The sequence below is a fragment of the Leiobunum rupestre genome, chromosome 6 (assembly GCF_980474605.1).
Source record: "Leiobunum rupestre chromosome 6, qqLeiRupe1.1.hap1, whole genome shotgun sequence".
Classification (NCBI taxonomy): domain Eukaryota; kingdom Metazoa; phylum Arthropoda; class Arachnida; order Opiliones; family Sclerosomatidae; genus Leiobunum; species Leiobunum rupestre.
In genome coordinates, this window is record NC_143389.1 from 52,793,927 (window position 1) to 52,821,873 (window position 27,947).

A 27,947-nucleotide genomic window follows, 5' to 3' on the forward strand; every position below is an offset into this window, starting at 1 on the left:
AAGGTTGCTCATTTTTATTTTTGACCAAAAATTATTATTTTATATCTTTAGACTTAAAGAATTGCGATTTGATACTACCATAAGTAACATAATAACTATAAGTATGACACTTCCTACGGTTTTAATGGTAATTTCCAGACCGAACCTAATTTTCGACACTGACACCTAGGAGCAACAAACACAGCACCCCACACAAGGAGACCGCAGCCCGTCAAAAGTCTTGCATTTTCTTGGTTAGACGCTTTAGCGCCCGCTACCGTCGGAAAGGGTAAAATTCGGAAATTGTCTTCCCCCTTTCCGTAAAACGTTCAGCGTAAAGGTTCGTCCAATGAAATTTGTACACAACACTGCGTTAGCGTGTTTAAAGGCTAGCTGTGTACTCCTTGTGTTAGTTGCTCCTAGCTGACACTCTCACCCAGCTCCGAATTGGATTTGCAACTGAGCTAAGAAGTCCTTGGTAGCAGTATATTTATCCTTGGTCACATTTAGACCCTACCAAACCATGATTGCGCAATCAGTTCGGTGATAATTTTAGTTAGTTGTCATACTTATCGTTATTATGTTACTTAAGTTACCCGCAATAAAAGAGTTGGAGCATTTAAAATAGTGTAGGAAATTATGTTAATAATAATAATAATAATAATCCACCTTAGGCCCAAGTCATCTAACGACATTTAATCCTAAATTAATAAGGTAGTTACTTTTTCCCGGGGTAAAATAATGACTTTAAATAGTGTCTTTATTTTATACAAATATTTCGTGGGAAATAAATAAGGAATTTTAATTATATCATTTTTTAAGGGGACGTGAACCCTAATTAAAAACAAATTGTCGATTTTTAATTTGTACTCTTTCTAAGGATTTGCTAAATATATACCCTTTCACTGATATATTAATATTCAAAACACGATTGACTCTTTTATTCAATTTTCGGTCGTTTTAAAAACAGAGTCCCAAATCGCGAAATACTTTATTAGCCGTTTTTCTATTTTTATTTTTATTTCTAACCGGGTCTTTTGGAAATATTTTTTGTCTAAGGAATAAGCTATCCCACTCGCGAAGAAATTATACGGATGACATAAGTCGGCAGGGGGCGTTGGACGACACCCTTTAGTGGCTCTTTTACCAAGTAAAATCTATCGCTTTTCAAAATTTACAAACTAGAGGGCGGTTTATTTACTTTACCTCCTTTTAAGTATTTTTCATACAAAAGAACAAGAAAAAAGGAATAATATTTTTATTACGTAATTTCAAATATTTTCGCCAGAACCGCGTTATTTTAAAGTATTTTATCGTTCTCTTTAGACTTTTAAAGCGCCTCGAAAATTGATGTTTTTGGAACTGGTCTTTTGTTCATAGAGCGAGTATTCCCTTTAAGAGTCGGCTCTTCATTAATAATCGTAATTAAAAATTTCACGCTTGTATTGACCGAAAAGAAAATAATGATACGGTACGCGTATTAGCCATCTAGCGTGTCTTAATTAAGACTTCCACGTTGGTTGCAACTTCCTAAAAACGTATTTCTATTTTTTCGGAAGGATAAGACGTTTAAGTTAAGGAGTAGCGCGAGCAGTATAGATTTAGGGGAAAAAACTGTATCCGGCTTGATTTCGGATAATTGTTAATTCCTTTAATTATTAATACGGCTGTTTTTCTTATACAAATCTTATATTTCGTATAAGGAGAATTATAAATATTTCCCTTCCCAGGCTCGAGGTAGTTTTCAGAGTGAGTTTATTTCCCGAGTAAACCGCGGAAGAATACACTGCATCACCGCTTAACATTTACAACAGGTATTACTCCGCCTGAGGATGTCAAATGTAGAAATTAAACGGACACTACAATAGAGATTTTTACTTATTTATAAACCATATTTGTCCCGATGTAATAGTTAAGTAAATCACTATATATGGCGTATTTATATTTTTTCTTATAATTAATATAATTCCTATAAAATCCTATATTTTTAGCAAAATCCCCAAAAAGTTCTATAAAATCCTATAATTTTGATATTTTACCCATTTCAAATCCTGCCACCCAGCTATAGGATAAATTCCTATACAAAGTCATTCTAGTCTATACTTTTGTTATTGTTAACATGGTTAACTAACAATGTGAGTTTAGTATATTTTGTGATAAAAGATTTATTTAACTAAATATAGATTTTGTTCTTAAATGCATAAAATTAGTAAACTAAATAGCATATATAGACCTATAAATTCCTATAATTTAAAAAAAATAGTCCTATAAGGTCCTATTTTTTTAGAAATATAATCCTATTTTTCTTATAAAAAAATTGAAGATTTAGTGGGGGCCCTGTTACCAGTGAATGAAGATGAATGTTATATACTTCTGATAATACTTATCAAGGGAAGTTGATACGCTTTCGTCTCGGAATAATTTTAAGTATGAAAAGAATATTTTTAATCATGAACTATACGTTTTGCTTCGTTATTGTCTTACAAGACGTTGTCTTTGAATGGTAGTTGAGAAAGTGGGTCATTTACCTTTTCGTGGTTATAAATAAAAATTGGGGTAAACAAAAATGAACTTTTGACATTTCACAACGCGGACAATTTATAATACTTTAAAAAATCGCGAACAACAAAATTCAGACGCGAATTTCTGTTTGACTGGTCTCGGATATTTTTCTTTCATAATCTCGTAAGAGTTTTTATTTTTAAATTTTTTGAAAAGAATAATTATCCGCGGTTATATCACGGAACGGAAGTGAATTTAAGCCAAGTTCACGCTTCGACATGACCATTCCATACTAACTTCATCAAAAGAAAAAAAAGGTACTTATCGGTTATAGACGAATAATTGCATTTATACCCGCGTACTCCAAAATAAATTCTTATATCCGAGAAATTTAAGGAAATATATATATATTGGGGAAAACGACGTGCTGAGAATTTCCTGCATCCGGTTCCGGTTTTTTTTATTCTAATTATTTTTTTTCTTTATACCGCGTGGAAATTATTCCCTAGAAAAAATACAGGCTTCGGAACCGACCGACGGTGATTTTATCGGTATACACGTACCTTAGCTGAGATGTCGCGCCGTTCAACAAAATTTAAGGCGCAATCTATCTTAGAGGTCATATACTGGCCCGACAAGAGACGGGAGAGACGGGATACAAAATCCTTGTTCCGAATTACAGCGGGCCCGTACAACCTGATGGTGACGGGTTTCTACCAGCGAGGTACAGCTCTTCTCTCGGGTTTCTACACTAAAATGTAAAGTTATCTCCGGTGTATCGGATTTCATGGGACTCGGAGTTATTGTTTTACCGGGGCCCAGGGATGCTCTTACAGGGCCCCGAATTATTGTAATACCGGGGCCCGGAGAGGGTATTATGGGGCCCCGAATTAATGTTTTACCGGGACCCAGAATTATTGTTTTCCCGGTGTCCGTAGAGGCTCTTACGGGGCCCTGAATTATTGTATTACCGGGGCCTGGGGAGGATATTATAGGAATCCGAATGAAAGTTTTATCGGGGCCTGGAATTATTGTATTACCGGGGCCTGGGGATGCTATTATAGGAACCCGAATGAAAGTTTTATCGGGGCCTGGAATTATTGTATTACCGGGGCCTGGAATTATCGTTTTACCGTGGCTCGGGGAGGCTTTTACAGAGTCCGGAATTACTGTTTTAACATTGCCCAGGCTGCCTCTCATGGGGCCCGGATATATTGTTTTACCGGTTCCCGGGGAGGCTCTTACCGGGCCCCGAAAAACTGAACTCTCTCTGTCACCCTGTTCATATTAACGTATATATAGGTTTGAAATGACGACAGAACCTTTTTCTAAATTGGGAATCCATACAAATTAGCGTTACCCTTTCCCAAAACAGTCATAATCTGGTTGCCCTAAAAACCCGCGATACAAATATATAGGAATTGGCCCAACCTACGCTTTTGTTTCAAGATACAAAAAGAAAGTTGCAAATGAGAGAAAAGAGCGCTTTCTCCTTCTAGGAAGTGAAGATTATCGTTAGCTGACGAATTTTTCTTTTGACTTTTGGCGCTTATAAAAAAAAGGAACCCACCCGCGGCACCTTCGTCTCCTCCCGCCCTCTGACGGCTCTTTTTTTTGCGCCCAAAAATTGAGAATTTGAGATCGCCACCGCGAAACGACGCCCATAGATAGGCTCGTTGCCAATTTACGCGCCTAATCCAGGTGAGGCTCCCCTCCGCAGACTTGACTCTCCCGTTTACTTTCCACCTAGATGTCAAGTGATGGAGACCAATTCGTCCTATATGCTAAGACCCCGAAAGAAGGTTATTCGTCCTCTTAATTCCAAAACGAGGTAACTCGACTTAGGCGAATTTGTGTGTTTTTATTTTGCGTTTTTTGGAAGAGGATTTCAATCTATATTCTTTGTAAAACTTTATTAAGAACTTTGCCCTAAAATGATTGATTTTAAAATTTTTTATTAAAGCATTGTGTGAATATTTAATATTTAAATTTAACTTTTTGAGATGCCTGGTTTCGGAATTAAGGTAAGGTATTTCTTCCAGCCTCCCTGGTACGATTTAACTGACAGTGAACCTCGAAATCGCATCTGAAAGGTTCCAGAATCGAATTAAAGTATATATTGTTTAGTCAAACAGTTCGTAATCGGCGATCAGAATCAGGGCGTGTTGTAGAAGCGATTATTTGGAATTCAGCGTTTACAGTTACCCGATATTTGTCGAGATGGAAGATCGTCATCTTCCCCCGCCGTTGTCACTATCATCAGGTGACTCAGTTCGCCATCCACCTTGGGTTCCTTATAAATTACCCACATCCTCAGGGCGGAAACCGAAATAATTGCGAGCCAGAGTCATGTCGTTATTGTTTTCCAGAAGACTTTTTTTTAAATACTTATTTTCCGGTAATTAGATCAGTTTTAATAAACTTACTTTAATTGTTGATTTAATTGGTTAATTTCATCGTTACGCTCGACTAATTAGATAAAATATTTAAAATATCTTCAATAAATAGTTGTATTGTTTCCTTCAATGTAAAGATCTTTTCAGAACCCTAGAATACCTAAAAATCCTTAAGTCACTCTAAAATCGGGATTTTGTATCCTATTTTCCATCCCTGTTCAAAGTAATTTAAAAACAATTTTCAATTTGGTTACCTATTTTCAAAAAAAATTATTATTAAAAGATTTTAATTATTTTTCATATTTCGGTGTGAACCCAACACTCTGAACCAAGGCAAGAACAAAAAGAATATTTAAACTAGTCAATTTTTATGCTATTGCGATTCAATAATTCTTAATTTTTATTTTTAAAAGCGTTTCAATTTTCCATTAAGCCTTTGCCGAAATTGCATAGGTGAATTTTCAGGTGTCTTTTACCTGGAAGCTTCGAACGCTAGTAACATTCGCGGAGTGCTCTCAGCATTTGAGGTTGAAAATTATCACTGCACGAAAAGGAACAGTTTTACTTACCCGTTAATACGTTACTTATGGTACTAGTAAACTTCCGTTTTATCCTTCGTCGAATGTATTTGTTTTTACGAAAGCGGGACTATTTCGAGACACAGTTCTAATTTAATGTCACCCGTATTTAAATTGGGTCATGGGGTTGCCTTTCGTCTATGTAGAAACGAAGCCCTGTTTTCCATTACTCGATAGTTTATTAAAAATCCGTGGATAATTTAAATCCAGCCGCAATAATTAAAACTTTTTATATATGTATAAAAATATGGGCAAAAGACTCCCAAGGATAATTAAGGGTTTTAGCGTTCTATAAACGCGATTTCAATAAATTATAATGAGAAATTGTACCATTTTTATAGGCGTTGGTTAATTTTAAATTGGTTGGGTTTGGTTCTACTAATATAGTCTATTGTTGGCTTTCGGAAGACGGAGACGCTCGGCGTTAAGCGGGTAAGTAGGATGCCGCAGACTGTACCTCTCAACCGGCTATCGACGATGGTGACCGGTGTTTCTACCAAGGTCTAACGATCGTCATCTGGCGACCTGATTAACTTCCAATTATTAGACGTCGCGATTAAATATAACATTATGGCGCAACCTTCGTCAGTTATTACAAACGCTCTAGAGTAATAACACATTAAAGGCTGGGAACGATTTTGACGTAGAACCATCGTCATTGGGCTCGGCGGAACGCTTAAAATCGTCTCTCCCGTATTGTCAGCCGAGTTTAAGCTGGACCAATTCCATACACCCGGTAATAAAAGCGACTATTTGACTTTAGAACGCGCACGCTTAAATGCTGGACTGACTTCGCTGATATGATTTTCTAGCTTTTATTCCTCATTGGTTCTCTGCATCAGTTAAATGACATCATAAACCCAAAATAATGAAGTAGACTCATCACCAAAATATTTTAAGCATCCATATTTTAAAAAATTTCTCAAATAGCTTACATACTGAACTAATCTTATCGTCGTTTTTGCCTCCTCGAGACTGTCTTGTTTTAAATTTAAATTGTTTTTACTATTGGGCGCATTTTATTTTTTATAATAAAGGTAGCAGCCTCATACTATCGTTGTGATATTACAGAAAGCCTTCGGGAAAACGAGTAATTACAGACCAGTAGATTTACGGGTATATTCGGGGGGGGCGGAATAACAGGTTACTGTGATGTATATATTTTTGATCTCGTCGTCAGCACGCCCAATCCCTTCGAAACCTTCCCTTCGAATCATAGAAAACATACAAACGCGGTAGCAGTATTGGAAAAAATATCGGATTCCCAAATTGTTGGGGAGGGTTTCAAGCCCCCCCCCGCCCCTCGCCGTCAAATCGTCGCGCTGAAATTCGAACTTAAATATTTTAAATTTTAAATTTCTAAGAAAGAAAAAAAATAATTATATTTTTTTTGATCGAAAGATTTCCAAAGCATAAATTCTTGAAATATTTCGACGCGTCGGGGAAAAAAAGTCCCCGGAAATTTTAATTAGACGCTTTGGCGCGTTTCATCGTGCTCCAGAAGATTCTTATCCGTTGTAATTGCGATTTTTTTAATTTAGTGTTTGTCGCGTTTTTTTTTGCAAAATCCGTTTTTGGGAACGTTTAGCCAGGGTTAATGATTATGGATGCCATTTAACGCGTTTAATGCCAATTGCAAACTAATCGGTGTGCGCGTGCTGATCGAAATCACTAAGCTTTTTGACTATCCGTCATTAAATTATTAAAAAAGCATGATTGAACAATTTAAATAATTAAGTCGTGATTTAGTTAATTTAATCTCGAGTTAATCAATTCAGTCGCAATTTAATCAATTCAATCGCGATTTACTAATTTAAATCGCGATTTAGTCATTTAAAACACGAATTAAATGAAGCTTTAAATCAGTATTTAATTATTTTATTCTTTATTTAATCCAATTGTTAAATCTGTATTTAATTATTTTATTCTTTATTTAATCCAATTGTTAAATTTGCATTTAATTATTCTTTATTTAATGTAATTGTTAAATCACAGTTTAATAATTTAAATAATTATTAAATAATTATTTAATAATTTGAATCCTTATTTAATAATTTGAATAATTATTTAATAATTTGAATCCTTATTTAATAATTTGAATAATTATTTAATAATTTGAATACTTATTTAATAATTTGAATAATTATTTAATAATTTGAATCCTTATTTAATAATTAGAATAATTATTTAATAATTTGAATCCTTATTTAATAATTTGAATAATTATTTAATAATTTGAATAATTATTTAATAATTTGAATAATTTTTTAATCATTGCAATCATTATTTAATCATTTCAATAACGATTTAATCTTATTTAAAACCGAGTTAATATTTTCCATATTTTTGAGGCTGATCCGTATAATAACCGTTGCTAGAGATGTTCCCACCGCGCGGAAACCAACCAATGGTGAATTCCGAAACGGAAGTTATAGGAATGACGATGGTCTCTTTGGTCAAATTACTTGATTTCGGTCGTACAACTCTCAAGCTGAGAGTCTGTATATAATTTTTCGCAATACTACCACCCACTAACTTAAGGTTTATGCAAATTAAGGTTAATAAACTCTTCAAGCGACGCGTATCCCAATCGACACCGATTCAGCCAACCATCATCCGCAGAGAGAGAGAGAATTGGCGTACCAACCTTCACCTTTCCAAAAAGGGACAATTACCCTCAAACCACAATACACGAAATAAAGAATTTTCTCAGTCCGTTTAAAATTCTCCGCGTCGCATCCCGCAAAATTATTACGTAATCATTTACCGGGCGTTGTCCAATCGCCTTCCATTTCTACACATCTTTTAATATTAAAAAAACAACGGTGAAAAAAAAACCCCATTATTGATAGTTTTCTGGAATCTTCCATAACGAAACCACGACGCGTGATATCGGTAATAACGGCGCGTGATTGGTTAACTGTGCCCCGCACCCATTTACGGGTAAGGGGGGTGATCAGAAAAGGACGCCCTCGTTCGTAAACCGAAAATTTATAAGGTCGGTAAAGGATGTCCTTCACGAGCGTTATACTACTTGCAAAATAATTTTAGCGGCTAAAAAGGTCCTTGAGAAAATCTTCGAGAGGGAAAGTGCTTTAATTAAATACCGGCGCTATCGTGGTACGCTCGTTATTCGGGATGATCTGACCCCCGTGGCGGTAATATTACCCGCAAACTGAACGGCAAACCACCCAGGAATGCGCTGCTAGCTAAGATGGAAGAGATTAATAAAAATTTACATAGATGTAGAGATGTTCCATCTTTGAAAAATATGGACGCCCATAATTGATGTTTTTCCTTCGCATCTCGGTGCCAAAGGGTTAAAAAGAAGCGCTTTTTTATGGCCGCTTGTTCCTCGGGGCCGGTTTGGAGCCGAGATTCTACTGACCAAGATTTTTTTCCATTTATTAATCATTTATTTTCAAATTTCAATTTAATGGATTTCTGACTTTTTAATGATCATTTATTTCGCGGAAAATTATTATCTTTATATAAACGTTATACATGTATGCCAAAGAGAGTATAATTTTAAAAATGTAAGGGATTTTTTTAAATAAAACATTTCGTGTGGGATTCGTGATTTTATTTACGTAAAATATATGCAAATGAATCCTTATCAGCGGCCCACCTGTATTACTCTTTTTGAATTGCCACTTCAAATAGATTGCTCCTAAGAAAAATAAAACCAGGAGGATTAAAATAATAATAAAAAATAACATATACGAAAATACATTTGACCTATCACGAGGAAATCCCCAGGAAAGGGCCACGAAAAAAGGGTAGAAATTCAATTCGTGTCTGGAACCAATTTCCAAAATCATTTTTTACATTGCGCGTCAAAATAATAGCAATGATATACGTAAGGGGTTTTCCCCCGAGTTCTTCGGTTTCCCCTTCCATAAAAACTTGTCGAGGTTAACGGTAATAGTTAGTGTAGGGAGCTGTTGGCTCGATTTCGTGGCATGCAGAGCTTGCCACCACCCTCCTACGCATTGTAACCCGGCCACCTGAAATTATGGCTTCAAAAGTCGCTTGATGACTTAGGCCTAAGGTGGTGCCTTGGGTATTAGCCTAGTTGATTATTATTATTATTATTATTAATTTTAGGTGTCTGAATCGAATTTGTGGAGTATTTTTGATCTACCGCGTGTTAGTGTAAGTTTCTGTATCGACTATTTCTGACCTATCGCGCTCTGTAAAAGTGTTTCAACAGCAACGCAGGGGGGCGTTGCCGGGGAGCGCCTTAGCGAGGCGTAACCTATAGGTTATCCTTGATGGAAAGTAATAGGAGCCGTGATTCCGCGTAATTCGTTATTTATTAGCAATAATCTCCGTTTCCGCGGAGAATGTAATGCGAACGGGTCCGTGACGAGTAAGAAAGTGACGTCATCGTGTCGAGTCCCCCGATGGCAAACCGGTACAGTCGGTATCGCAGGGGCGTCTCCGTGGCTGAGGGCCTTCTGAATTCGCACCGGGTTTGGTGCGTGCCGTAATTTCCCCTTCGAAGCGGTCGGCGTGGCTTGTCGCCGGTGGGACGGACGGACGGTGGGGATAAGTAGAGGAAACTCGGAGGACCGTTCTCCTTAGACAACGCGGATCTCGATCAGAAAGCATCGTGAGATCTCGCAGCTCGACTCAATAAGCAGTTAATCTCATCGCGATAGTTTCATTTCTGCATCGACTCTCAAGTCGCTCTCACCATGGCGACCAAACTTTGCATCCTACTCGCGGGATTAGCCATATTCCACAATGGTGAGTGATCGTCTACCTTTTTTTTTGGGCGCTTCTTTACGTTACCCTCGATAGATTTCGGGATAAATATTCCATATTTTTTAAACCTCATCTAAATATTAAAAACTTTTGGATAAAATAAAATTTAGATCCACTCATATTAAAAAAAATCCTTTATTGTAAATTATTTAAAATTTATTTCTTTACACATTATTTAACTTAATAAGTAGTAAAAAAATCTTAATTTTTAGTTATTTATTTAATTTTTATTGCAATTTTCGTAAAATTTATTGTTTATTTTAATATTATTACGGAATAATGTAATATTACAAGTATCCTCGTAATAAGTCCGGAAACCCTAAGGTAAGGGTTTTGAAAACCATTTAACTCGTTTTTTTTCCCGGTAATACAAAATATTTAACACGTACGTGATTAATAAAACCCGAGGCGAAAAACGTTCCATAAAACTCCGTATTACGTAAAAGGCCGTCGCTATTATCCTCAATATATTTTAAAAATTAATTTATTCCATTTTTTGGCTTAGCCCTCCTGCGCGATTGCGGGTTGTTTTCTCGGCAATACAATCCGCAATTTTTTCTTTTTTTTTCGTGTCGGCCCACACGGAGAAAAATATTTGACATAAATATTTTCGCGATAAAAAAAATTGCGAAAGAAAATGGTGTATTGGCCCTGGGCGTCGAAGAAAGCGAGCCTGGATATACACAAATGCAAATGAACGCGTTATACCGAAAGAGGCCCCCGGGCCCACTTTTCTCTTTTCCTTTTCGGCGAAAATTAGAGGAAGTATTTCACTTCGAAATATGTCTCGCACGCCAAATTATCGCAACGCGAATTGAGAGAGAGAGAGAGAGAGAGAGAGAGAGAGAGAGAGAGAGAGAACTAAAAAATGTAGTTCATTAGGCCTAATTTATCTTTATTTCGTAGCGGATTGACCTGGAAAAATCAAATAAACGTAACTTGTTTAATACGATTATAATTAAAAAAATATGTTATATATATTAAAACATCTCGGATTTATATAATAGATTGGAATCTTATGTTTTAAAATTACAATCGCTAAATCGAGCCCCTTTATAAGAATATACGTTTCACCGTCACGCTTCGGTGCTCAGGGAGAAGAGTTTCTTATTATACGAAGGGGCAGGTTTTTTTTCCCTCTTTAATTTGAGAGTATATCGCCTGTCGGTAACGCGGACTTTCCTAATTCCCCCCGCCTTCTATCGTACTGTAAATTTAAATTGACGAAGGGTAATTTTTTTTCATATAAAATATTTTTTACTGGAGGGCTGGGAGGAAATAACCGGTCGTTTAAATTCTATTTTGGCCCGGTTGTGACCCATAAAAGGAAGCCGGTGGATTCGATATGCCCCCCCCCCCCCCGACTTCCGGGTATTCGTAAATTATCTGCCCCTTTAATTTAATTTCCTCCCCTTCCTTTTAACCGTTCTTGGCTCGCAGTTATTTTATTCTCCGCGCAGAAAAAACCCGTTAAGTCGAAATTAATAAACGATGCCAACTTTGCCGAAATTCGGGCGATTTTTCCGCCAGTCGTGATTTTAGCAGAATAAAAAGATGAAAAAAAAGGGGGGGCACTCGGAATGGCGGGGGGGGGGGGGATAATATTAATGTTCAAAGAGAGGGGCGTTTTGTGTTATTTGGAAATACGCTTTGCGGAAGAAATTAAAGTGCTTTCAACAAGTCCTACTTACCTTGAGCCCTAGGATGCCATTGTCTAGTCGCTCATCTGTATATAATTCTATTGTTGAGTCGCGTAATTTATAATTTTTTTTATCATAAGGGTTTCTTCAGAAATCCTAGGAATTTATGCTCCTCGATTAACGGTTTTTAAACGTCATTATTACGTAATTATTAAAAACAAATGTCTAGGATTTATTAATAATATATCAAACGGATAAGTGTCATTTTCAACTGGTTATCTTTGATAAGTAGTTGTTATATGTCAACGAAAATAGTGAGCAATATTTATAGAGGTTTATTTCTGAATCAAGTACAAACGACAATTTTGTTTCAAAAGAACGGTGTATTCGTTGTACCGTATCGTTTATCGGCCGCTTATAAAATAAAAAGAGTATTTTTATAAAGAAGTTTCTTTCGCAAAAAGGCGAGTACGCGGAACGATACATTATATGTACCTTTAGTTTTTTCACTTGTTTTGTTATTTCATAACGAATTGTTTCGCTGTTTGAGTTCGTGGTTTGATTTTCCCTGGTGAGATAATCCATTTACACTTAACGCCCGAAATTAACAAACCGCCCGCGTTTTTTGGATTTTCGGATAACTCGGGACTGTAGTGGAAACCTATTGAACCCACACTAGCGACTGTTCGTTGATCTATATAACTTGAAAATAGATAACCCGAATTGTAACGGCTATGAACCTTTTGACCGTAACTGAAAATATTTCTTGAAAACGCGGCCAAGTCGGCTTTTAAGGAAAAACGAAAATCAAGAGCTACTCGCGCTAAAAAGGGGGTAACCGGGCCAATGGGTAATACCCTTAATCACGAGAAAACTAAAATCAACGTCGATTTTACCATCGTACGTTTTTAGATTATCCGTCAACCGCTAGAGGTCGGGTTGGCTGAGAAATATCACGTAGACGTTGCTTCTTTTAACGAAAAATATCAAAAAAACCCGCTTATTTCGATGTCTTAAAAACGGGCTTGGAATTATAGAAACCGCATTAGCATAAAATGTACCCGTCTAGATATTTTTGTTTAAGTATTGGAATGCTTAATACCTGTTTTACCTGTTTGCGGGTGAACACGCGACCGGTACTTTCTACGTTTTCAAAACCTACTTTTTTTTTCAGATATATTCGTAAGAATTTTGTATCTTATTTTTGCCTCTATCGCGTTGTAGAAAAGTTTCGGCTTTTAACGCTGTAAAGGGCGTGACCCTTTTTTGCCAACACTTTTTTCGGGGGGAGGGGGGCATTATTACACTCGTGTAAAGCGGGAAAAACTGCATTTTTCATTCCGTTTTTTTTCTTTCCGCGAGCCCGGGTCGCTTCTCTTAATCTTTCGAGCTTTCTTCGAGAAAATGTAACCTAAATTAATATAGGTCTTTCGTAAAGTACCTCACACCCCCGACCCGTTCAATCACCCGCTACGTTCTCCGGGAATCGTTTAAAAGACCCTATTTGCCTTTCACGGTACTGTCTAGTGAGCTCCTTTTAAAGAGAAGAATTTTTCGGCACGAGGACCCTCCGAAAAAAAAACCACGATATTTGGGTCATTGTTTCTCGGAGAAATTCGAGATTTGCTTATTTACTTTATCGTAAGAAGGTCGTACTCTCAATTTGGAGAATCGAGATTTTTATGTTTTACCTTTTTTATTTTTTATTGATGGTGAGCGTAAAAATAAATAAAGGTATCGATATTTATAGCTATCCATTCTGTTAGTTATCGTTTAGTTTCTAACGGGATTTCGTACGATTATTTTTATATGAAAAGCGTTGAATAAATTAACTGGGTTTTTCCAACGCGGTGTTTTGTAAGTAAAGAAAAAAACGGGCCGAGCCGGTTTTTATTGAAACTTGGTTTTTATAATTTAGTTTTTCTTTATACATATATACGGGTACAGGTTGAAAGTTGAAATAATATTTAAAACAAGCTCTGATACCGGTATATCGTAATAATTATAACTTCGTCTCTACGGTGGGGATATTACCCAAAATGACGAGAAAACAAATTTGTATAAAAAAATAAAACTGACGACCGCTAGATGTATTATCTTTGGGGTAGAAGTGGCACTCGATGTCAATTAACGCTCACAAACTGTGGCCTGAATATCGACATTTTCTCCGACATAAATTCGATGGAAAAAGACTTTAAATAACTTTTTTCTCTCTCTGGCTGTAGCGAATAAACTGGTTTGACCAGATCCCCGGGGCGCATCTCTCGCGTGGTTCTCGCTTTTAACTAACACCGATATAACGGACTCGAACAGAAAGGAAAATTTGTTTCCCGTTTCTCCGCGAGACGATTAATTTTGGCACTTTTATAAACGCGAGAGAAAAGGTTTTCTTCGGCGAGTTTTCGTCCATCACGCCAAATAAGTTGATGAATTAATTCTTTTCTTCGTCGTGGATTTATTTCCTTTCTTTAAATCGCGTCCCACCCTCGCTGCCACAGAACGGGGAAAATATCGCTCCCTTTTCGAGCATATTTATAGGCCCCTACGTATTATCTACGGTACGGGGGTATAAAAATAACTAGACGTATTAATTTGTGACGACTGGGGCCCCCCGAGCTACCAAACTAGTACATTTTAAACGAACTCGAGTTGATACCGGTTTCAATTTCGCGTCCAGCCATTTTTTGGTTTCTATAAAATGCCGAGAGAAAGTCAGACTGCGAAATTGGGGCCCGGGGCAAACTTCCGAATTTATTGAAGCGGATATAATCGTAAATTAAAGTGAGACCTACCATCCGAGTAGCCTCGTCGACTGTAAATACTATTATTAGAAAATACCTACGTCACTTCTGTTCTTTTTCCCATTCGGCGTATTAGTTGACGCCTAACGCTGTTTATTTATTGATTTCTGGGCACGTCGCGGTTTCGTCGGTTTACACTTTAAATATCCCCCGCGTTCTGCGTGGATGCACGTTTGATAATGGAGAAGTAACGCCATTAGATGTCAATTTTTAAATAACAGATGGCGCCAACGACCTGAAACGTAGAAATTTTAAATAGTTGTTTCTATAAAATAAAATGAATAAAAATTAAATGTTTTTCTCCGCGTCACGGGCTTAAGTTTTTTAGCACATTATTGGCTCGCACGTGAACTTCAAATTCCGAAATCCCTATTAGGCGAAAACTATTCGCTAGTTTTGGAGTAATTTTTAGGAAATAGCGAGCAACTTCAAAATACAGTTTGGCTGTTATACTATGGAAGAAGTTGGTAGTTTGGGGTAAAAGGTGTACTCTTTTCGTCCCAAAGCGAGAAAATAGTTTTGGCCTAGCGACTCTAGCTCAATAGCTATAGCTAGTGACGTAGAAAAACATTTACACGTGACCTCCCGTATTTTATAGAAACACCATATTACCTTAAAAAACCTTTTGCAAAAAATATAAATTTTACGTGTTTCGAGTTGAACTTTTTTTAGTTTTTACGTAAAACATAGTTCTAGACGTTGTTTATTTTGTATTAAATCAGTATTTATTTCTCCAAAAAGTTAATATTTGCGCCATCTAGTTCAAATAAAGGCAATAAAATCGAATCTCTGTGGTTTTCACTGTTTATTTGTTTCCCATATAAGCAACTGGTCTATTAGTCCCTCCATAAGACTATCAAAGGCCCCCTGAGTTTGAAACGAATGGGATTTTCACGTTAGACTAATGACTGGCCCAACTGGTTACATGAATCCACCTGGTGGTTAAAAACTGAAACTTATGCACGAATCCACCAATGAATGCTTCGTAGATGGCGAGAGGTAGTATAGGTGCTAGCATAAGTAACATAATAACAATAAGTATGACAATTAACGAGATTTACAACCAAACTGATTTTTATAGTTATTGCGTAATCAAGATGTTTTCTCAGCACAGAGCCCTCTAGTACTAAAATATGCGAGACTTCCGCTAGCCGAAATATCTGGTTTCCGATAGATAGGCGGAATATTAGGCTAAAATGTTAAAAGTTAAAAAAGTTTTTCTCGGCGCCTCGAACTCATGTTTTTTTTTATCACGTGTGATTCGCACGCGGGCTTCTTAACAAAGCCAAAGCTCCTCGCGACTCCAGAACGTGCTCTCCGATATTAGGCTTAAATTTTTATCAACACGTAGTCATCCAAAACGGTAAGTCGCGAGTCCAAGTCACAGCTTGAAGAGAGTATCAGCTAGGAGCAACAAACACAAGGAGAACGCAGCTAGCCTTTAAACACGCTAACGAAGGGTTGTGTACGAATTTCATTGGACGAGCGTCACGAGCCTTTACGCTGAACGTTTTACGGGCGGGGGGGAAGACAATTTCCGAATTTTCCCCTTCCGACGGCAGCAGGCGCTAAAGCGTCTAGCCAATGAAAAACGTACGCAAGAAAATCCACGACTTTTGACGGGTTGCGTTCTCCTTGTGTGGGGTGTTGTGTTTGTTGCTCCTAGCTATCAGTGCCGAAAAAAGGTTCGGTTAGAAAATTAGCATTAAAGCAATAGGAAGTGTCATACTTATTGTTATTATGTTACTTATGGTGGTAGGAGTGAGGGGGATTGGCAGGGTTTGCCAGGCAGCGTAGATCAATTTTTTTATTTCTTCCACGCCTGTCTAGTGCAGAACACACGCGCCCTTATGCCCAATTCCAACTTAGGGCCTTGATAGTCTTATGATATTCGTCTTTATAATATATAAAGGGACTGTCGAACGCTTATTAAAGGGGCACGTGTTTTTTATCTCTTTGCAGCCGCCGGCGTTTCGATCGTGAAACGTCAAACGTCGTCGAACAGCGACACCGAGAACGACGCCGATCTGTGTAAAGGCCGATCTCCCGGCGAATACTTTCGTTTAACCGCCGACGAAGATTGTCGTGACGTCGTCAGGTGTTCCGTTCAGGGACTCTTGGCTCTTCGTTGCCCTTCCGGTCTCGCTTTCGACATTGAAAAACAGACCTGCGATTGGAAAGCCAACGTGAAAAATTGCGGACAGTTGGAAAGTACGTCCTTGGCGCGTACTTCAGCCGTCATTAAAAATGAATGTCATTTTTGGGTGTGTCGCGTTAATTTTAAAATTTGTTCTCTTTCGTTAAATCAGAGCCTCGTCTCGCCACGCCGCTGTTGGCTACCGACGAACCAATTTGCGAAACCGGCAAACTCGCTTGCGGTAACGGAGATTGTATCGACAAGGAACTGTTCTGCAACGGAGTCCCAGACTGCGGAGATGGCTCCGACGAAAACGCTTGCAGTACGTAACATTTAGGCTCAAACCTCAAACCAAGGTCAGGGATTGTCGTAGCCCGACATTTCCCCGTAATTGGTTCGACGTCAGAATGTAGAACGAGGTCTTAATGACGGTTTTTTGACGTCATTTAGCCGTCGAGAAGGATCCTAACAGGGCCCCACCCTGCGATCAAAGTCAGTGCGTCTTGCCCGATTGTTTCTGTTCCCCCGACGGAACCCAAATCCCCGGCAAATTGGAGCCCAACACCGTCCCTCAGATGGTGACCATCACTTTCGACGACGCCGTCAACAACAACAACATCGAAGTCTACGAAAAGATCTTCAAGGAGGGCCGGAACAACCCCAACGGCTGCCAAATCAAGGGCACCTTCTTCGTCTCCCACAAGTACAGCAACTATTCCGCCATCCAAGAACTAAACCGTAAAGGACACGAAATCGCCGCCCACTCTATCACGTGAGTTATCTCTCGTATTTCCGGAATGACGTCTATTGTCAAATTCAAGGGCGAATTACCTTTTCTTTTACACCAAAAATCACCTTCAAATCCCGCTCTCCGAATCTCTGGCCTTTTGTCACTCACCTTACGTACGATTAACCCCGATTTGTACAAGGATGTCTATAAATTCTAAAGAGTTGATGACGATTTTTTTGCCAATGATACTTTTAATCATGTCACGCCGGAGGATTGCCGGTTCGCGGGGACGTGGTAACTTGCCAAATTAAGCCTTTCCATCAGTCTCTCTTTTGTTGTTTAATTTCCGAGACCTTGGTGGTCTCGTTGTCGTCGCGAGTTTTATAAATTTAAATTTCCTAATTAGACACGGTCGCGTTGCCGATACGAGTCAAGGCCGTTGGGTTTCTAATCGTTCCTTTAGAATTTCAATTGATTATTTTTTGCCCGCGTATATAAATTGCAATAAACGCCTACTTCTCAATCGGTATTTCATGGTTAGACGCGTTACAGGGCGTCGAATGTTATCGAGAGGTTATTTCTCCAAATAATTATATTTGAATATTTCCATCACGGGCAGTCACCGAAATGACGAAAAGTACTGGAGCGGAGCCAGCTTGGAAACCTGGGCCAAGGAAATGGCCGGAGTCAGACTCATCATGGAACGATTCTCCAACATCACCGACAACTCCGTCGTTGGCGTCCGCGCTCCATACTTGAGAGTTGGAGGCAACAACCAATTTTTCATGATGGAAGAACAAGCTTTCTTGTACGACTCTACCGTCACTGCCCCATTGAGCAACCCACCGCTCTGGCCCTACACCCTCTACTTCAGAATGCCACACAAGTGCCACGGCAACGGACAAAACTGCCCATCCAGGTCTCACGCCGTCTGGGAAATGGTCATGAACGAATTGGACAGAAGAGACGACCCCAACTTTGACGAAGAATTGGCCGGTTGCGCTATGGTTGACTCTTGCAGCAACATCATCTCCGGAGAACAATTTTACAACTTCCTTAACCACAACTTTGACAGGCATTACAAGACCAACAGGTAATGTTAACGCCATCCGTCCCGACGCGGTCAACGACACGAAATCCTTACAAAAATATAATATAATTTTGTCCATAGAGCCCCACTTGGTCTCTACTTCCACGCCGGTTGGCTGAAATTGAACCCAGAATACTTGGACGCTTTGATCCAATGGGTTGATGAAGCTTTGGACAAGAACGATGTTTATTTCGTCACCATGACTCAGGTACGCCAACCTCTTTCCGATACTCTGGTAACGCGGGCAAGGTGTTTACAGCTAGGAGCAACAAACACAAGGAGAACGCAGCTAGCCTTTAAACACGCTAACGCAGTGTTGTGTACAGATTTCATTGGACGAACCATTACGCTAAACGTTTTACGGGCGCGGGGAAGACAATTTCCGAACTTTCCCCTTCCGACGGCAGCAGGCGCTATAGCGTTTATTAATGAAAAATGTACGCGAGAAAATGTACGACTTTTGACGGGTTGCGTTCTCCTTGTGTGTTTATTGCTCCTAGTTTACAGCCTCTAGCTAAAGTGATGTACTGGATCTGTACTTCACCAGGATAACGAACAACATTCCCTGGGCATTGCCCTACGTAAAGGCGGCCCTGTGGTCACGAAAAAGCGAGATTTTATCTAGTTAAACGCCCTTTTCGACTATCATTGCAGGTACTCCAATGGATGCAACAACCCACTGAACTCTCGGGCATCCGCGACTTTGCTCAATGGAAGGAAAAATGCGACGTCAAGGGTCAACCACTTTGCTCTTTGCCCAACGCTTGTCCATTGACCACTCGGGAATTGCCCGGAGAGACCATTAGACTGCACACTTGCATGGAATGTCCTCAGAACTACCCTTGGCTCGAGGACCCCACGGGAGATTACTTCGCCTTCAAGAAATAAGCGAACCAGACCCGAAACCAAACAAGTTCATTATAAGAAATTTCGGCCAATCTATACCAACCAGATGATAAACATTTCCTTCCCACCCCTCCTTACCTCCTTCAACTTCGCCCCTTACTTTGTATAAACCGTTTCAGCCATAACATTAATTTTATGTCTAAAGCCAGTTACAACGTTTCGTAGCAAATTAAAAGCTAATTAAGGCTTGACTTAAGAGTGGCCCACCACAATTTAAATTGTCATTCTTCGGACTCCTCACGTTCCCCCAAAAGAAAGACCTAAAAATCAGACTCGTTCGGAAGCGCAAATACAAAATTTTAGCCTCTAGAGATGAGAACTTTTCTACTGTGATTCCTATATATTTTTGATACAGAAATTTTTAAAAAAGGGGGAGATATTTTTTTAATTCGAAAATTTGAAAGACTGTGATGAAAATTGACACGATGAAAAAGTAATCTTCTTCAAAAAAGGGAGTACTATTAATTTTAATCTCCGCTGATTGAGGAGAAATACATTTTTTGACTCGATGGGCGGAAGCCCACGAAGAGAAAATCGTTCGGCGAGGAGATGATGGGTGTCTCAACTCTCAACAACTGCCAGAGTGCGAATTTTGCCCTCCAAATAATTACCCCATTTAATTTAAAAGATGAGGCGATTATTGTCTTTTGTAGACATTTATTGTAAATTTGTTTTTCGTTTTTTACAGTATGACAACGCAAATAAAAAATGAAAAATTTATATTTTGTACGATTTCATGTTTTTCAAATGAACTTATCGTTATGTTGAGTTGAAAAACATGGTAACTTTATAAGCTACATTAAAGCTAGAGTTACGATTTTTTTAAACTAAGCTAACGTTATGTTGCAGCCATATATATAAGAAATGTATATAAAGGTCTAGATAAATTTCGGGGCGTCTAAGCATGGACGAGCTCTCTTAGCATTTTAGGCCGTAGTCTTTAGACACCATCTGTTGGTGACTTTTAGTATAATTTTTAAGCAGGAGACAATGGCTCTCGCGACGATAGCACGAGCTTTCTTACCAATAGATAGCGCCTTATAAGGATAGCCTGCAGAAATTACGCGTTTCTTCTAGCTGTCACCTCCGTATTCAATCCCTTTTAAATATTTTATCTAGACCTTTATATACGTTTCCTATATCTATGGTTGCAGCCAAAGATCTCAATTTAGGTTTCCAAAGGCGCTTGAAATACGAAAAACACGAGCTTAGATGGATGTGCGACGGAAATCTCGAGCACTTTTAGAAACCTACATTTATACTAGCTTTAAACAACAAATATGTTTTTGGTTTAACACATTTTATTCTTACCATTCCGATCGCACTCTATCATGGCTACTAACGCCCAGTAACTGCAAACGTGTCGTCATCCCTAGTTTCATCATGGCAGTGGCGTAGCCAGGGGGGGCACATGGGGCACATGCCCCCCCCCGAAACGTATGGTCGTACGTACAAATATTTTTATTTTTTTACTTTTTTTTTCAATGGTGTGCCCCCCCCCCCGAAACGAAATCCTGGCTACGCTACTGCATCATGGTTTCATTGCTGAACTGCCCTAAGTTGTCGAGGGACTGGAGATAACACCGTTACCAACCTTCTACATTTAACCAAGAGAAAAAGTGTAGCTCACAGTTGGCCGTAAATTTCTCAGGGGCAGCTGCAAACGTGCCGCCATCCCTAGATTAATTGATGCGCTATTAATTAGCAAGGTTCCGGGGACTCTAGAAACTGTCGTCTGCTAATTACCGGTTCACCGAAAAATCTAGAGATGACAGTAGGTGGTTTTTTTTTCGCCTGTCCCAGGACAAGAAGTGTAAACTTTTTACCCTAAAACGTTTTATTCGCCTGTTCTCGGGGTAAGATTTAGCCTGTCCCGAATTTTGTTCGCTTGTTCCAGAGCTCAAACGTTACACTTTTTACTGCCATTACTCTATAGGACTTCAAGCAAACATAAAAACTAACTAGATCTTCGAGTGAAAAACAAAATAAAATAAAATAGCCAGAAATTTCAACGGTAGACCGGTTTCGTTCTATTTGGAACTCATCAGTACCGTGCGGGAAATCTGGCTTGCGACAGTTACACCGAGAAGAGAAACTAAGCCTAAACATTGAAAAGTTCAAAACGCGTTGCGTAGTAACGGAAAGCCAAATAGGGGGAGAGTGGTGGAGAATCTATATATAATAGTAATTTCCTACCAATCTAGAGTAGGATTGGCTTAATCTTCTAATATTCTCTTGAAGGGCCACACCGTCGTGTGAATAAACGCCAAATGAAATTATTTGCGTGTAAATACAAACCGTCAGAATAAAGGATTTTTAAATTAAAAACGCCTGAATCTCGATGATATCTCGCATTTTTTTGTCGCACGTGTAATTATTCATTTTTATAATAAAATCGAATCACGGTGGGCTTTGCCATATTTATCTGCATTCATCTTTTCGCTTTGTAGAGTAACGCTATGACGTCATTTTACTCCGATTCTCTGTTAGCGAATAGTTTGAGTCGGAGTAAAAACGTTTTTCCAAAATGGCTGCCTGTGACCTTTTCAGCAGATAAATTCTGGCTAGCAGACGACAAAATCCGATATACTCCTTTACACCTCCTTTTCAGAAGGAGTAAAAAGAGTAGCCCTAATACTCCGGCACAAGCTTGTAAAACGTTTTAAGTTAAAAGAGTACCGGAGAAAAGAAACCACCTAAGATTATCCTTTCCGAACCAGCGCGCGCCTATTTATACAACGTAGCCGTTGAAGTTTTTCAAATCAATTTCTGTTTTACCTGTTTAGGATTGGTCTTTACTGATACCATATGTAACATAATCACTCATAAGTATGCCATAAAAGCATTTTCGATAATGAAACCTTGTTCACGGGATATGACGTAAATTACGTCACTTACAATTCCGTGACGAAATACGCGTCATCAACTTTACTGATGGGAAACGGAAGTTAGTGAGAATTCCTCGCGCGTCTCTGGCTTTGCCCATGTCCAGTTTAGCTCGTGTCTCGCGATCACGAGATTTTGTTTCCATGGTAACCTTTTCAATAGCGCAAGGATTATAAGCATTTTTGCATTTTTGGGTCCGCTTAATGTATGTTCCGCGTGAAACAAGGTCTCATTGAATTTTTTTGAATGGAAATGTTATACAGAGGCATACTTATGAGTAATTATGTTACATATGCTGATACCATATGTAAAATAATTACTCATAAGTATGCCACTAGCTCTATTTCTTCACTAACGGTTTGTTTCACAGATATTGCGTCATCCCTTACGAGAATGACTTGATCCAATTTTGGACATTCGATCCAATTTGTATCAAGTTATATCCTGAATTGATCAAATAAGGATAAACTATAAGGTTAAAAACTGAAACTTATGCACGAATCCACCAATGAATGCTTCGTAGATGGCGAGAGGTAGTATAGGTGCTAGCATAAGTAACATAATAACAATAAGTATGACAATTAACGAGATTTACAACCAAACTGATTTTTATAGTTATTGCGTAATCAAGATGTTTTCTCAGCACAGAGCCCTCTAGTACTAAAATATGCGAGACTTCCGCTAGCCGAAATATCTGGTTTCCGATAGATAGGCGGAATATTAGGCTAAAATGTTAAAAGTTAAAAAAGTTTTTCTCGGCGCCTCGAACTCATGTTTTTTTTTATCACGTGTGATTCGCACGCGGGCTTCTTAACAAAGCCAAAGCTCCTCGCGACTCCAGAACGTGCTCTCCGATATTAGGCTTAAATTTTTATCAACACGTAGTCATCCAAAACGGTAAGTCGCGAGTCCAAGTCACAGCTTGAAGAGAGTATCAGCTAGGAGCAACAAACACAAGGAGAACGCAGCTAGCCTTTAAACACGCTAACGAAGGGTTGTGTACGAATTTCATTGGACGAGCGTCACGAGCCTTTACGCTGAACGTTTTACGGGCGGGGGGGAAGACAATTTCCGAATTTTCCCCTTCCGACGGCAGCAGGCGCTAAAGCGTCTAGCCAATGAAAAACGTACGCAAGAAAATCCACGACTTTTGACGGGTTGCGTTCTCCTTGTGTGGGGTGTTGTGTTTGTTGCTCCTAGCTATCAGTGCCGAAAAAAGGTTCGGTTAGAAAATTAGCATTAAAGCAATAGGAAGTGTCATACTTATTGTTATTATGTTACTTATGGTGGTAGGAGTGAGGGGGATTGGCAGGGTTTGCCAGGCAGCGTAGATCAATTTTTTTATTTCTTCCACGCCTGTCTAGTGCAGAACACACGCGCCCTTATGCCCAATTCCAACTTAGGGCCTTGATAGTCTTATGATATTCGTCTTTATAATATATAAAGGGACTGTCGAACGCTTATTAAAGGGGCACGTGTTTTTTATCTCTTTGCAGCCGCCGGCGTTTCGATCGTGAAACGTCAAACGTCGTCGAACAGCGACACCGAGAACGACGCCGATCTGTGTAAAGGCCGATCTCCCGGCGAATACTTTCGTTTAACCGCCGACGAAGATTGTCGTGACGTCGTCAGGTGTTCCGTTCAGGGACTCTTGGCTCTTCGTTGCCCTTCCGGTCTCGCTTTCGACATTGAAAAACAGACCTGCGATTGGAAAGCCAACGTGAAAAATTGCGGACAGTTGGAAAGTACGTCCTTGGCGCGTACTTCAGCCGTCATTAAAAATGAATGTCATTTTTGGGTGTGTCGCGTTAATTTTAAAATTTGTTCTCTTTCGTTAAATCAGAGCCTCGTCTCGCCACGCCGCTGTTGGCTACCGACGAACCAATTTGCGAAACCGGCAAACTCGCTTGCGGTAACGGAGATTGTATCGACAAGGAACTGTTCTGCAACGGAGTCCCAGACTGCGGAGATGGCTCCGACGAAAACGCTTGCAGTACGTAACATTTAGGCTCAAACCTCAAACCAAGGTCAGGGATTGTCGTAGCCCGACATTTCCCCGTAATTGGTTCGACGTCAGAATGTAGAACGAGGTCTTAATGACGGTTTTTTGACGTCATTTAGCCGTCGAGAAGGATCCTAACAGGGCCCCACCCTGCGATCAAAGTCAGTGCGTCTTGCCCGATTGTTTCTGTTCCCCCGACGGAACCCAAATCCCCGGCAAATTGGAGCCCAACACCGTCCCTCAGATGGTGACCATCACTTTCGACGACGCCGTCAACAACAACAACATCGAAGTCTACGAAAAGATCTTCAAGGAGGGCCGGAACAACCCCAACGGCTGCCAAATCAAGGGCACCTTCTTCGTCTCCCACAAGTACAGCAACTATTCCGCCATCCAAGAACTAAACCGTAAAGGACACGAAATCGCCGCCCACTCTATCACGTGAGTTATCTCTCGTATTTCCGGAATGACGTCTATTGTCAAATTCAAGGGCGAATTACCTTTTCTTTTACACCAAAAATCACCTTCAAATCCCGCTCTCCGAATCTCTGGCCTTTTGTCACTCACCTTACGTACGATTAACCCCGATTTGTACAAGGATGTCTATAAATTCTAAAGAGTTGATGACGATTTTTTTGCCAATGATACTTTTAATCATGTCACGCCGGAGGATTGCCGGTTCGCGGGGACGTGGTAACTTGCCAAATTAAGCCTTTCCATCAGTCTCTCTTTTGTTGTTTAATTTCCGAGACCTTGGTGGTCTCGTTGTCGTCGCGAGTTTTATAAATTTAAATTTCCTAATTAGACACGGTCGCGTTGCCGATACGAGTCAAGGCCGTTGGGTTTCTAATCGTTCCTTTAGAATTTCAATTGATTATTTTTTGCCCGCGTATATAAATTGCAATAAACGCCTACTTCTCAATCGGTATTTCATGGTTAGACGCGTTACAGGGCGTCGAATGTTATCGAGAGGTTATTTCTCCAAATAATTATATTTGAATATTTCCATCACGGGCAGTCACCGAAATGACGAAAAGTACTGGAGCGGAGCCAGCTTGGAAACCTGGGCCAAGGAAATGGCCGGAGTCAGACTCATCATGGAACGATTCTCCAACATCACCGACAACTCCGTCGTTGGCGTCCGCGCTCCATACTTGAGAGTTGGAGGCAACAACCAATTTTTCATGATGGAAGAACAAGCTTTCTTGTACGACTCTACCGTCACTGCCCCATTGAGCAACCCACCGCTCTGGCCCTACACCCTCTACTTCAGAATGCCACACAAGTGCCACGGCAACGGACAAAACTGCCCATCCAGGTCTCACGCCGTCTGGGAAATGGTCATGAACGAATTGGACAGAAGAGACGACCCCAACTTTGACGAAGAATTGGCCGGTTGCGCTATGGTTGACTCTTGCAGCAACATCATCTCCGGAGAACAATTTTACAACTTCCTTAACCACAACTTTGACAGGCATTACAAGACCAACAGGTAATGTTAACGCCATCCGTCCCGACGCGGTCAACGACACGAAATCCTTACAAAAATATAATATAATTTTGTCCATAGAGCCCCACTTGGTCTCTACTTCCACGCCGGTTGGCTGAAATTGAACCCAGAATACTTGGACGCTTTGATCCAATGGGTTGATGAAGCTTTGGACAAGAACGATGTTTATTTCGTCACCATGACTCAGGTACGCCAACCTCTTTCCGATACTCTGGTAACGCGGGCAAGGTGTTTACAGCTAGGAGCAACAAACACAAGGAGAACGCAGCTAGCCTTTAAACACGCTAACGCAGTGTTGTGTACAGATTTCATTGGACGAACCATTACGCTAAACGTTTTACGGGCGCGGGGAAGACAATTTCCGAACTTTCCCCTTCCGACGGCAGCAGGCGCTATAGCGTTTATTAATGAAAAATGTACGCGAGAAAATGTACGACTTTTGACGGGTTGCGTTCTCCTTGTGTGTTTATTGCTCCTAGTTTACAGCCTCTAGCTAAAGTGATGTACTGGATCTGTACTTCACCAGGATAACGAACAACATTCCCTGGGCATTGCCCTACGTAAAGGCGGCCCTGTGGTCACGAAAAAGCGAGATTTTATCTAGTTAAACGCCCTTTTCGACTATCATTGCAGGTACTCCAATGGATGCAACAACCCACTGAACTCTCGGGCATCCGCGACTTTGCTCAATGGAAGGAAAAATGCGACGTCAAGGGTCAACCACTTTGCTCTTTGCCCAACGCTTGTCCATTGACCACTCGGGAATTGCCCGGAGAGACCATTAGACTGCACACTTGCATGGAATGTCCTCAGAACTACCCTTGGCTCGAGGACCCCACGGGAGATTACTTCGCCTTCAAGAAATAAGCGAACCAGACCCGAAACCAAACAAGTTCATTATAAGAAATTTCGGCCAATCTATACCAACCAGATGATAAACATTTCCTTCCCACCCCTCCTTACCTCCTTCAACTTCGCCCCTTACTTTGTATAAACCGTTTCAGCCATAACATTAATTTTATGTCTAAAGCCAGTTACAACGTTTCGTAGCAAATTAAAAGCTAATTAAGGCTTGACTTAAGAGTGGCCCACCACAATTTAAATTGTCATTCTTCGGACTCCTCACGTTCCCCCAAAAGAAAGACCTAAAAATCAGACTCGTTCGGAAGCGCAAATACAAAATTTTAGCCTCTAGAGATGAGAACTTTTCTACTGTGATTCCTATATATTTTTGATACAGAAATTTTTAAAAAAGGGGGAGATATTTTTTTAATTCGAAAATTTGAAAGACTGTGATGAAAATTGACACGATGAAAAAGTAATCTTCTTCAAAAAAGGGAGTACTATTAATTTTAATCTCCGCTGATTGAGGAGAAATACATTTTTTGACTCGATGGGCGGAAGCCCACGAAGAGAAAATCGTTCGGCGAGGAGATGATGGGTGTCTCAACTCTCAACAACTGCCAGAGTGCGAATTTTGCCCTCCAAATAATTACCCCATTTAATTTAAAAGATGAGGCGATTATTGTCTTTTGTAGACATTTATTGTAAATTTGTTTTTCGTTTTTTACAGTATGACAACGCAAATAAAAAATGAAAAATTTATATTTTGTACGATTTCATGTTTTTCAAATGAACTTATCGTTATGTTGAGTTGAAAAACATGGTAACTTTATAAGCTACATTAAAGCTAGAGTTACGATTTTTTTAAACTAAGCTAACGTTATGTTGCAGCCATATATATAAGAAATGTATATAAAGGTCTAGATAAATTTCGGGGCGTCTAAGCATGGACGAGCTCTCTTAGCATTTTAGGCCGTAGTCTTTAGACACCATCTGTTGGTGACTTTTAGTATAATTTTTAAGCAGGAGACAATGGCTCTCGCGACGATAGCACGAGCTTTCTTACCAATAGATAGCGCCTTATAAGGATAGCCTGCAGAAATTACGCGTTTCTTCTAGCTGTCACCTCCGTATTCAATCCCTTTTAAATATTTTATCTAGACCTTTATATACGTTT

The 27,947-nt window shown here is 39.6% G+C and overlaps 2 protein-coding genes across 2 annotated transcripts; both read left to right on the plus strand.

Annotated features, from left to right (window-relative positions):
* Positions 1-10,030: 10,030 nt before the first annotated feature.
* LOC149941493 (chitin deacetylase 1-like) lies at positions 10,031-20,249 on the plus strand. The gene is made up of 7 exons (XM_090178076.1): positions 10,031-10,207; positions 16,629-16,877; positions 16,976-17,125; positions 17,254-17,575; positions 18,153-18,626; positions 18,705-18,831; positions 19,278-20,249. Exons 1-7 carry the CDS (start codon positions 10,156-10,158, stop codon positions 19,509-19,511), a joined length of 1,608 nt encoding a protein of 535 aa, XP_090034202.1. The 5' UTR covers positions 10,031-10,155; the 3' UTR covers positions 19,512-20,249.
* A 2,689-nt stretch (positions 20,250-22,938) lies between these two features.
* LOC149941494 (chitin deacetylase 1-like) lies at positions 22,939-27,532 on the plus strand. The gene is made up of 7 exons (XM_090179473.1): positions 22,939-22,948; positions 23,912-24,160; positions 24,259-24,408; positions 24,537-24,858; positions 25,436-25,909; positions 25,988-26,114; positions 26,561-27,532. The coding sequence occupies exons 1-7, from the start codon at positions 22,939-22,941 to the stop codon at positions 26,792-26,794; spliced, it is 1,566 nt and encodes a 521-aa protein (XP_090035599.1). The 3' UTR covers positions 26,795-27,532.
* The last annotated feature ends 415 nt before the right edge of the window (positions 27,533-27,947 follow it).